This window comes from Nicotiana attenuata, unplaced genomic scaffold (assembly GCF_001879085.1).
Source record: "Nicotiana attenuata strain UT unplaced genomic scaffold, NIATTr2, whole genome shotgun sequence".
In the NCBI taxonomy this organism is placed as follows: Eukaryota; Viridiplantae; Streptophyta; class Magnoliopsida; order Solanales; family Solanaceae; genus Nicotiana; species Nicotiana attenuata.
In genome coordinates this window covers 45,006-57,585 of record NW_017674723.1, presented here as the reverse complement: position 1 = coordinate 57,585, position 12,580 = coordinate 45,006, and the positions used below count along the sequence as shown (strand labels likewise).

Sequence of the window (12,580 nt, the reverse complement as noted above, 5' to 3'; positions counted from 1 at the left end):
TCTTTGAGTTATTACTTGCATTCCTTTATTTATATTGTTACGAGTTGTTCCTGGCTGTTGGTGTTGGACTCTGACAGTTGTTCAAGCTCATTATTACTTTCAACCTAAGGTTATGTTTGTTACTTATTGAGTACATGTGTTCGGTTGTACTCATACTACACTTCTGCACCTTGCGTGCAGATTTTAGAGATAATATTGCTGTGTGTGGCGGGAGCTGACATTGAAGATATACATGCGTTCGATTATAGCTGCCTCTTGTTCTTGGTAGCTTTAGGTTTATGAATCTGTCTATGTATATTTCTAACAAATGATGTATTTATTTCATACCAGCTTTATAAACTTTAAATCTTAGAAGCTCATGATTTGTACTACCAGTACTTGGGAAGTTTTATAAGATTTCAATTATTTCATCATTATTTTCTCAGTAAATCTCATTTGAAGTTGGATTATTGTTAAACTGACTTACCTAGCGGGTTGTGTTAGGTGCCGTCATGATTAGTCGCATTTTGGATCGTGACAAAAACTCAAGCAAATTTCTTATATTTGGATTGTGAAAGTTTGAACCTCATGAATTATTCCTGAAGTTTTAGTTTATAATGGTTTGGACTTCATAAATTGTCACCGTGAACTATTTCACCTCATTTTTCCCGAATTTCGAAGGTTGCAACTTTTTTTATTTTTTAATACCTTCCTACAAGAGTTCTCTACTTTTCTCTTGGTTGCTCGAATGCAACTTTAATTCTCTACTTTTCTCTCTTGGTTGCTCGAATGCAACCTCAAAAATGAAAGTGAGTATAGTTATCATTTGAATAACCCTCTCTTATTGGTCGTGATTGTGATTATCCTACTTTAAAATTATTGTATTTGTTTTGTTCAAGAGAGCCAAAGTGAATAATACACATGAGTTCGAGTAGCCGTCGAACTATCTTTGCTTCGAAGGGTCGTTTGGTATGTGGGTATGTGGATTAAATTATCTCGGTACTATAATTTTTGGACTAATTTATCTCACCTGAGAGGTGGTATAAAATAATTCTTAATTTAGTGAGATAAGGTGGGATAAAATATGATATTCAGTATTAAGTCTGAGATTAAATTTATACCATATTTGGTTGACGGTATAATTTTATCTTGGGATAAGTTTATACTACCAACCAAAGAGAGTGAAATTAAAAAGTAGCCAGATTTACAAGTGGTCGTCCAAAACTAGCCCAGTTTCAAAAGTAATCGAAATTTAGCCATTTTTCCTGTAAAGATAAATTTGAACGAAAACACTGTTCAAATTCCAGAAAAATACTCCAGCATAATATACTGCAGTTCCAATATAATATACCGGTCTAGCATAATATACTGGAGTTTGGAGCACCGATGCTCCAGTCTCCAGTATATTAGACTAGAGCCAGCAAAGTATACCGGTCCAGCATATTATGCTGGAAGTTCATACACAAGTGCACCGAACTCCAGTATATTACGTTGGACCGGTCTCTGTTGCAGCAAAATAGTGGCTATTTTTTATTGTCTTGGTAAATGTTGGCTATTTTTGAATAAAAACTGGCTAGACCGTGCTATTTTTAGTATAAATTTAATCCACGCCTAATCCCGCAGACGACCCTGAGGTATATGTTTGCGTAGAGTTCTGGGGGACGAAAATGTGATTAGAGTAATAGTTTCCGATCTGTCTCTCTCTCTCTCTCACTGAAGGTGATCCAGCTCGTTTCGCCCCACCCACACACGACCCACCACTACATACCTCAGGTCAAGACAGCACCCAAAAACGTTTCATTTTTCTTTCTTTAGCAACAATACCCCACCGGTTTCTCTTCAACTCTTTGCTTTCTTGGTGTCCGTTATTCTGAAATGCTAGTTTTGGGGATTTTGTTCAGGTAATTCTTCAAATCTGCGAATTTGCTATGTTTCTTGACTTCGAAAATCTGATTGCTCCAAACCCTATAAAAGATCATGTTGTTTCAGTGAAGAAATAAGCTGCTAGCAACAGCTCAGCTATGCTTCTGTTATAAATATGCTCAGTTCTTGGTTTTATGTAGGGCCTTGAATATACTATCTTATTAAAATTGCATGTTACACTTTATATTCTCTTGCTTGGCTTTACTGAATGTGTTCTTTGGCGAATTCTTCCACACATGAGTCAGTAGCTGCAAATGGGGTGAGACAGGGGGTTTCAACAATTTTTGTAAGCTTTGATGCAAATCTGCCGTTGAGGTCAATTGACACATGTATGCGAAGCTTACTGAAGAAAATCCTTGCTGAACACCTTTTTCCTCGCTGAAGTATTTAGTAATGGTTGATGAACACCAGTCACATTACTTTTGCCCCCAGGCTAAGTTCAAGTGGTAAATGTTGAGAGACTTTTGACTTAGGTCACAGGTTCGAGCCCAGCACCATGCAAACTAAGCCTGGTATTTTGGTGGAGAAGGGTAGGGGGTGTTCCCTTTATCTTCGAGTTTCAAAGGCTGCAGGTGGTCCTAAGGGTTGGCCCCTGACAGATTTCTCGGTCATTCAAAAAAAGAAAAAAAACGAAAAAAAAAAACAGCCAGTTGCAGTTGTGTGGCTCAAAAGCAACTATGGTTGCGTGCTTATAGGCTTTACTGAATAGAAGCCCCGTTTAATCGTCAGTGTTGATATGTTTTTAGAGTCTCTCTTTGGGCGCACATTAGTGTAAATTTGCTAACTTTGCACTCTCTTTCATTCGTAAAACTTGAGACTATATATGTCTGGTATGGTGCAAGGTAGGGTGATATAGCATCATCGTAGCATGCGCAAAAGTTCCTTGCTGTTTTGCTTTCGGGTTTCCTTGTCCTTGCTCCAGTGAAATTTCAAGTTATCTTCTGACTGAGTTGAATGTAGACATGGAGCAACCTTCCATTCTTCTCTTCTGTTTATATGATGTGTTAAGCTTAATATTGTTGAAAGTTCGGAAACAAAATGAGCAAGACTTCTATTCTATGTTTTCTTACAAAAAAAGAAAAAAGAAACTTGTATTCTACATTTGTTAGAATGTTAAGTGTATCTGCCAGGCGTTATCTAGAGTGGGCAATACATGGTGTATCTTAGCAAGTGATTGGTAAATGTCATTGACACTGTATTCCTGGTAAGAAGTTTGAATGTCCTAAGGTAGGTAGTGGTTAGCTTTCACAATCAATTTTAGAGGTCCATTATTTAGTTATCTTGAATCTGTACGTTTCTGGATATTTGTAGGCACAATTGGACTGGTATATTATGAAGACAATAATTCCTGAGGGCAAGAATAATCCAGTTGGACTCGATGTACTGAAGCTCTCAAGAGAATTAGGAATCATTGTAAGCTTTTAGCATCCATTTCTTTGAGTTGCAAAATTAAGTGGACATTGCTTCATTTTGTAAACTATCTTTTTTTTCCTCGGTGATGAAGCTTTCTGTAGTGGAACATTAAATTTGAATGACCTTATCTTACGTGAAAACTCCATAAGTTCCTGCTTTTTCCTTCTGGCATAAGTGAATTTATGTCCTTTCTGAAGCAAGTTTCATTTTCTTTGAAAGGGTTCATTTTGTCATTCGAATTCCATAAATCTTAGTTCTGCCGGTTGATTAAGAATTCAAGGTGGAAGTGTGATCGCCACAAGGAAAATCACCAGATTAGTACGCTTCAAGCTAGAAGTTGGATAAGGAGTTGAATTCAATTTCATACATACATTTCTATTCTGCTAGATATCCCCCTTTTCATATTACCATTCTCAAAAAAAAGATATCCCCCTTTTCTTTTTCCTTCTTTTCTAAATCTTTAATATGGATACAAACACTGGCCCAACATTTCCCTAATGCTGGTTTGTTTCACATCAATTATATTCCTTTATTACTCATCAAAAAAAGAAATATATGGAACAAACATAGAAAAATAAGGGGTTTTAAGGACTCATAGGAGGTACTGGTCCACATCCCAATCTATATGGCAGAGCTTTGTTTGGTTACATTAAAGGTTGGATACACGAATCTATAGTGTTAGAATATTGGAAGGGTCAAGTTCTTAGGCTTGGAAATTTTTTCACATTGAACAAATCTAGTACGTGCATTGGGGTTGATACCTATAAATAGGTGTGTCTTGAACTGATCAAGTCATCAATATAACCTTTTTTCTTCTCATATTCCTCAAATGGTATCAGAAGAGTCTTGTAGAGTTAAATATCATATGCCTACTAGTCTATGTTGCTTGTCCCACATTGGATAGAATGTTAGAAGTGTTAGTATATTAGAACTGTCAAGTTCCTAGGTAAGATTGTTCCGCATTGGATGAATATCATATGTATTGCATTTGACACCTAAGATGTGTCTTGTATTCATCAAATCACCAAGTCGTTATATCTTAGTGGTTCTCACAATTCTTATAGGTCTTCACCTAAATATGATGTGAGAGACACCTAATAGCTTCAGCTGTAATTTGTTACAATGTCACACTATGGTGGATCCTATTGTACAAGGTAGCTGATGATAAAGATAAAGAATTTTAACACCCATAATTCCGTGTAAAGGCGATGGTGTAAGGATAGGTGGTTTATGTTTTCCCCGTGATTCTTGCAAAAACACGTAACGATTATGAAACTTTATTTCCTCAAAGTGTCGGTTGTTAAATTGCATTCCATGTTGTACACCATGAGAAATTGCCACTTCCCTTGCTTGATGATTTCTTCTTATCTACCTAAACGTTTGGTGGATAGAGTTACCCCAATACTTGTGCTGGTGGGAGGCAACAGGTATAGTTGAGGAGGGGTGGCAGATGGGCTGATCAAGATCGGCTAACTCATTAAATGGATCGCGCAACCCTGCCCAAAGTTCACTTGGGTTAAGAAGGGATGTGTCAAGATGGGCTAAACAATGAGTTGTAACCTAATCTGCCCAAATTGACCCAAATATTTGTAATATTCTCAACTTTTAAACAAGCGTATATAAAATATAGTCACATATATAACAATGATTTTTATTTTTATTTTTCGCAAGTATCATTTTAGAATGGTTTGATGATGATATTTTTTTTTCCTTTTTTCATGCTGCTTCTTCTCTTATATTTTGGAATAAATGTCAATTCATGTCTAATAATTTCTGTCCTCAATTTAGATTTAGAACTTTATTTGATAGTTGTTTATCTTATAATACTAATAAAGATCAGAATAATAAAAAAATAGTAAAATTAGAACTTCCCACCCATCCCCAACCCACCTTCCACCACCCCAACCCCCACCCTACCCCCCAAACCTCCACCCCCACCCTAAATAGAAATATTATTTAGAGTACTTTCTTTTCCATCTTGTAGATAAGAGTATTTACTTTTTCATTTCAAAGAAATGAGTTTTTCTTTTTATGATGTAGAAAAAGTATTTTCTTTAATTTCATAAGTACTTTCTTTTCACGATGTAGGAAAAATATTTTCACAAAATGAGTACTATCTTTTCATGCGGTAGAAAAAGTATTTTCTTTTATTTCAACAAAATAAGTATTTCCTTTCATGCTGCAGAAAAAGTATTTGTTTTTTCACAAAATGAGTATTTTCTTTTCATGTTGTAGAAAAAATTATTTCTTTCATTTCAACAAAATAATTTCTTTTTCATGATGTAGAAAAAATATTTTTGTTTTACAGAATGAGTACTTTCTATTTTAAAACCATAACCTGATATTTTAATATCAACTGCTAATAACACAATTACTAGCCACTATAGTTCATCAAATTGCAATAATATTACAAGATCTATCAGTCCAAAAGAAAATGATAGTAATTGTTACCTTCTCAAAAAAAAAAAATGTTCGTAATTAGCTGGTGATTAGTTGGGTCATAATAGATGGTGGGCTTTTTATAAAATACAAAAGTTTGGGGTAATTTTTAAATTGTTAAAAAATCCAATAATGATGTTTAGGGCCAAAAACAGGCCTAGAGCTAGTTTTGAGATTTGAGAATTTTGTTTCTAAAATTTGCCAAAACATGGATAAAATCTATAAACAAACATATTTTGCTAATTTTTTTTTTTGGATAAATCTTGGCAAAATGTATGGCCAAACGGGGGCTTAGCCTCCACCTCCTTGAGTTCCCAATCCTCCGCTTCTTCTAACATATACCTCTCTTGTTAATTGTATTCCATTTCTTTAGGACCCTCTTGTTAGTCGTAATAGAGAACATGTCCAAAGTGGTGTTATCACACCATACATCAAGTCTAAACTGTATCTGTTGGCTGTTTCCAAGTGAGAATCTTGTCCAAACCGTAAGAGCCATACTTCATATTACTTATCTTTCTCCATATTGCCAAAATCACCATAACTAATTTTCCAATTAGCTCGATTTTATGTATCCAATTTTGTGGATGCCCAACCCGCTAGCGCTAATTAGGTTTGTGACACCCTATCCAGGCTGATCAGGTGGTACTTCCTTTCTCTGTTTATACTATCAACAAATGAATCTTTATCAGTTTTCTGGCCCTTTGCTAACTGATGGAATCTGAAACTCACTTTTGAATAGTCTCATTTTGACCCGTTTCCTAGGTGAAATTTTACATGGATAAATTTGTCGGTCCTTATAAAAAAACGTGGATAAATTCGTTAGTTGACTGATATTTTGATGTGTACGAATACCTGAAAAAATTGTACAATATGGAATTATCTGCATCTTTTTTTTGCTTTTTAAGACATTATCTATATCTAAATCTTAAAATTTCTTTTGAACAAATCATGGTAAAATTTTACTCCATTCATTCTTGAAAGCTAAAGAGACGATTTTGTATAGAGAGTAGCTCATTTTCCACCCAGACAAACTTCTCCCCACGTTCTATTACTTTCCTCAAATTGTAATAAAGTCTATACAGATCTTTCATCATTCAATTTCTGCTTTTTGTTCATTATTGGGCTTAACTTGATTATTCTTTTTTTTCTTCAATATTAGTGACTGTCATATTCAGATAGTGGTCTCATGCTAGCATGCATGATGTAACTGGTGTTAGCATCTATTGTATTTCCTTATTTAGCACGTGTCTGGAAGAAACAGAAATTTTAGGTTGTAGGATAGTTGTATGATCTTTTATTTTCATATGTGCATTACTTGTGGGACTTCCAATGGTGTTTTAGCTTCGAGGAATATGGAAGAATTTGTGAAAATCTTGGGGGCTGTTTTCATCTGATATAGGAATTGGTTTCTGGAGAATCATTGTGAATTTGGTTTTCAGAAAATAATTATATGTTTCCGGGTTTACTGTTGTTGTATTTGGATTTTGTTGTTCTAAAATCCAACTTTCGAAAAAATATTACTGTAACTCTATGACACTTGAAGACACTTTCATAGGGTTAAAATGTTTTAGCACACTTGATTAAGCATACTTATGAATAGCTGAAAGAGAGAAAAAAAACCAATTCCAACCATGTTGATTGAACGAAGGGGAGAGGAAAACGAAATGGGGTGGGGAGGGAGGGGAAGAAAAAGAGCCGGTCTTGAATTATAGGTGCTTGGTGGGGCTAGAGGGAGGACCAGTAACAACTTAAAATGCCAGTTTTGGGCTAAAAAGAGGTTTGGTTGGTTTCCTAAAACCTTGACCTACTGGTTTTGGTGTTATTTGATTGGTTTTGGGTTATTTTTTAAAACTAAACAACTAAAAAAATTGGTTCTGGAGCAACTTAGTCATTTCTAGGATGCCTGGTTATCAGAGTTTATTCCTGATTTCTTTGTTTCATGAATTCTTATGCCACTGCTATCCTAATTGGGTGAGATGGACTAATAAGAAAGCCCAGTACAGTGTCTTAGTTGCCCTTTATTTCCTGACAGACATGAAACCTCAAATGCCCCAACTTTCCAGCCTTCTGTTGTATGGAGATGGAGCTTCCCGTCTCTCAGATGTACATGTAGCATAGCAATCAGCAAAAAATATGACGTATCTCCAGTTTGTCCTTCAGGTCAAATTGTTAAATCGGCTGACGCTTTAAATGCAAGAACATAAAGAGTGTAGATGTACTATACTGGACTTATTAATAAAACGTGAATAATGTAAAGATTAAGTTTGAGTTCGAATACGTGTACACTCTGTTATCCTTCTATCTTTCTTTATGGATATTCCCTGTCCCACATTTGTACCATCTGTTTCAGTAGGTATGATAACCTTTCATACCCTTTCTGCTTCTTGTCCTGCAGGGAGATAGCTATTCAACTAAAACAGACAGAGAGACCTCAAAGTGGTTGGAGATATGGCATCACTTCGATCAACTGGCTATGTAGACCCTGGATGGGAGCATGGTATTGCTCAGGATGAGAGGAAAAAGAAGGTTCGATGTAATTACTGTGGGAAAGTTGTAAGTGGTGGGATATACAGATTGAAACAACATTTAGCGCGAGTGTCTGGTGAGGTAACCTATTGTGACAAGGCTCCTGAGGATGTATGCCTGCAAATGAGAGAAAATCTAGAAGGGTGTCGATTAAGTAAGAAGCCAAGGCATGTTGAATATGATGAACAAGCATATTTAAATTTTCATGCCAGTGATGATGCCGAGGAGGAAGATCACATAGGGTATAGAAGTAAAGGGAAGCAGTTGATGAATGACAAGGGATTGGTTATAAATTTGACTCCTCTTCGATCACTTGGGTATGTTGATCCTGGTTGGGAACACGGCGTCCCTCAGGATGAGAGGAAGAAAAAGGTAAAATGCAACTATTGTGAAAAAATAGTCAGTGGAGGTATCAATCGGTTTAAGCAACATCTAGCGAGAATACCAGGAGAAGTTGCATCCTGTAAGAGTGCTCCTGAGGAAGTATATCTTAGAATAAAAGAGAACATGAAGTGGCATCGTACAGGAAGGAGGCATAGACGCCCTCATACTAAAGAGTTATCATCCTTCTATATGAACTCAGATAATGAAGAGGAAGACGAAGACCAAGAAGAAGAGGCACTACACCACCATATGAGTAATGAAAAACTTTTGATTGGAGATAAAAGACTGGACAGAGGCTGTAGGAGAAGTTTCAAAGGAATGTCTCCTGGTATTGGGTCTGAATCTTTGTTAAAAAGGCCAAAGTATGATACATTGGGTACAAGAGAGTCAAAGTCTCTATTTCAAGCTTCTGGAAAACAGGTGAAAGTATGTTCAAATAAAAAATCCCGCAAGGAAGTCATATCTTCAATTTGCAAGTTCTTCTATCATGCTGGAATTTCTCCACATGCAGCAAGCTCTCCTTATTTCCAGAAAATGCTGGAATTGGTTGGTCAATATGGAGAAGGTCTAGTAGGACCCTCTAGCCGAGTATTATCTGGACGGTTTCTACAAGATGAAATCGTATCCATCAGAAATTATCTTTCTGAGTACAAAGCTTCCTGGGCTGTGACAGGTTGTTCTATTTTGGCTGACAGTTGGCAAGATACACAGGGTAGAACTTTAATCAATGTTCTGGTTTCTTGTCCCCATGGTATGTACTTTGTTTGCTCGGTTGATGCCACTGATGTAGTTGAAGATGCAACATATATCTTTAAGCTGCTAGACAGAGTGGTGGAAGACATGGGCGAGGAAAATGTCGTGCAGGTAAGGTGTTGCTTTCTTCCATCTCATTTTTTTTTCTTAAGTTTTGATCTTGCATCACCTGACTCTCCTACCCCACTATGTGCGCAAAATATATATACATAGGTGATAACTCAGAATAATCCGAATTATCAAGCTGCTGGAAAGATGCTTGAAGAGAAAAGAAGGAATTTATTTTGGACTCCTTGTGCTGCATATTGTATTGATCGCATCCTTGAAGACTTTGTGAAAATAAAATGGGTCAGAGAATGCATGGAAAAAGGCCAGAAAATCACCAAGTTCATTTACAATAGTTTCTGGTTGTTAAGTCTCATGAAAAAAGAATTTACAGCTGGACAGGAACTCTTAAAACCCTCTTTTACTCGATATTCTTCAACCTTCACTACTGTTCAGAGCTTGTTGGACCACAGAAATGGTCTTAAGAGGATGTTCCAGTCAAATAAATGGCTTTCGTCCCGGTATTCAAAGCTGGAAGATGGTAAAGAGGTGGAGAAAATTGTACTAAATGCCACCTTCTGGAGGAAAATGCAGTATGTTAGGAAATCAGTGGATCCCATTTTAGAAGTGCTTCAAAAAATCAATTGCAACGAAAGCCATTCAATACCCTTCATTTACAACAATGTATACCAGGCAAAACTTGCTGTCAAAACCAATCATAATGACGATGAGGGCAAATATCGGAACATTTTGGATATCATAGACAGCCACTGGAATTCATTATCTCATCATCCTCTCTATCTAGCAGCACACTTTCTGAATCCATCATACCGGTATCGTCCTGATTTTGTTCCGGTAGGAGAGAACTCTTACTTCGGAATTTTTTGCAGTCCAACTTCAGTTATACCTTTTTCTGAATGTGTGTATACTTGTAGCATCCAGAGGTTGTACGTGGACTGAATGCATGCATTGTGCGATTGGAGCCAGACAATGCAAGAAGAATTTCTGCATCCATGCAAGTGAGGATTCCTTTTTTGTTTTCATACCCTTCCCGTTTGGATAATAAACTTCTTTGTCTATTTTATGTGTGTAATTATTTGTTTGATGTGATCTTTCAGATATCAGATTTCAACTCTGCTAAAGCTGATTTTGGAACAGATTTGGCACTTAGCACCAGAACGGAGCTTAATCCTGGTAAATATTATGAGTAATCATTCTCTCAGTTCTAATGTCACAAAATTGTTCTCCACAGTTTATGTGGATAACAATCTAAAACACTTCCCCACTGCAAATTATACTGACAGTAAATATGTTTTTGTAGCTGCTTGGTGGCAACAACATGGGATAAATTGTTTAGAGCTCCAACGTATAGCTGTACGAATACTTAGTCAGACTTGTTCATCTTTTGGGTGTGAGCATAATTGGAGTTTATATGATCAGATCCACAGTCAGAGGCACAACCGTGTAGCACAGAAAAGATTAAACGATGTCACATACGTCCACTATAACCTGAGACTTAGGGACCGTCAGATAAGGAAAATGTCCTATGATCCAATTTTCCTCGATAGTGTTCTGCAAGAAAATTTGCTGTATGATTGGATTGTAGAGTCAGAGAAACCAGTTTTGCAAGACGATGAGGTACTAATTAAGCAACTTTCTGCTCTGAAGAGTTCAATTGATGACAGTAGTCTGACAATTTGCTTTATTGACAACTCTGCATTACCATTGAGATAGACATTTTTGTATTACCGGTTTCTTTGGAATGGAGGACTTAGTTTACAAATAAAATTAGTCCAACCATCTAGTTTTGAGTTTCCTACTTCTCTTTTAGTAATACACTAGGTCTGATACCTCATGTAATAAGTTGTATCTTCTGGTATGGAGCTGTAACATCATCCGAGAATTTAAATATGCTTGTAGGCAGAATAAAAACTTAATATAGTGGTCAGGTGGGGTGGGGAGTGGGAAACTCAGCAAATGATCCCCTTTATTTTATTCTTTTGCACCCTTGTTTAGGAGTTTTTTGTTTGAAGTAGGATGAGGATTGTTGAGGGTTTCTGATTGTCACTTAGCAAATTAGAATGCTCTCAGTTCTCGTCTTATTAACTATTAGTTCCCTCTCTTGACACAGCTAACTCTTTTGGTTACTTCTGTGATCTTATCAACTGGATTATATTGCAGGAAGTGCTTTTTAATGAAATGGAACTGGGTGAGTATGAGAATGATTTCATGGACCATGATGGTGGAAATGCAGACTTAAGGAAGGGATCATTGGAGATGGTAACTTTATCTGGTGAAGCAGAACCCCTAGAAGTTAATCCTCATAATACTGGTACAGCTACAGACGATGATTCTGATCTCAATTTTCTTGATAATGAGTTGAGCGATTAGAGTGTTGAACCAGAACCCAAATGCACAGCAGTTAACATGCATGGTACCCCTCAAGTACTGGCAATGTATTCTATGATCGCAAGTCCTTTAGCAGTAACGGCAGTCCCAATCTGCTATGGCTTTGAAACTCTGCAGTCCCAATCTCTTTCTGGGCAAAAAGTGCACTGCGAGTTGGGGGAGTGGGAACGGGAAAGGGGGAAAAAGTTGGAAAGAGCCTGTGTAGAAGTTAGAGATCAGCACTACAGGAGGGCACTGGAGTGTACATGTCAAAAGTACGTTTCGTTTCTTGACCGCTCACTGTTCATGTTTAGTCATTGTTTGCTCTTATTCAGTTTTCCTTCAATTTTGTTGATATTACTTCTCGACTTTTTTCTGGATAAGGGCTTTTTCCTCTGACCTAAACAAAGACATCTAAAATTTGGAACACTAAAGTTGCCAACATAATTGAAGGATTATAACAAACTTGCGAAGCATCTTAACTAATAATAAAGTGCTAACCCCGTTGAATGACTTTTATGATCTTTTAGGGGTTGTTTGTATGATGTATAAGGAAAATAATGATGGTATATTATTTGGTATTACTTTATCCAATGTTTGGTTTCTATTTTAACGCATGTATAACTAATCCTTGTATAAATTAATACACTAATTGGCGTATTATTTTATACCACCAACCAGGGGCGTATCTATAGATAAATAATAAATTTTATCATTTATAAGCCAAAAA

The 12,580-nt window shown here is 36.5% G+C and overlaps 1 protein-coding gene across 4 annotated transcripts; it reads left to right on the top strand.

The window, feature by feature from the left end:
- Positions 1–1,620: 1,620 nt before the first annotated feature.
- On the top strand, positions 1,621–12,205 carry LOC109219174. 4 transcript variants are annotated; one of them, XM_019383608.1, is made up of 9 exons: positions 1,621–1,880; positions 3,033–3,106; positions 3,214–3,315; positions 8,150–9,528; positions 9,631–10,317; positions 10,398–10,481; positions 10,581–10,656; positions 10,784–11,100; positions 11,644–12,205. In XM_019383608.1, the coding sequence occupies exons 4-9, from the start codon at positions 8,203–8,205 to the stop codon at positions 11,851–11,853; spliced, it is 2,700 nt and encodes an 899-aa protein (XP_019239153.1). In that variant the 5' UTR covers positions 1,621–1,880; positions 3,033–3,106; positions 3,214–3,315; positions 8,150–8,202; the 3' UTR covers positions 11,854–12,205. The 4 variants fall into 4 exon arrangements, with proteins under 4 accessions (XP_019239153.1, XP_019239152.1, XP_019239151.1 ...); XM_019383607.1 differs by having other exon boundaries at positions 3,033–3,129; XM_019383606.1 differs by lacking the exon at positions 3,033–3,106.
- The last annotated feature ends 375 nt before the right edge of the window (positions 12,206–12,580 follow it).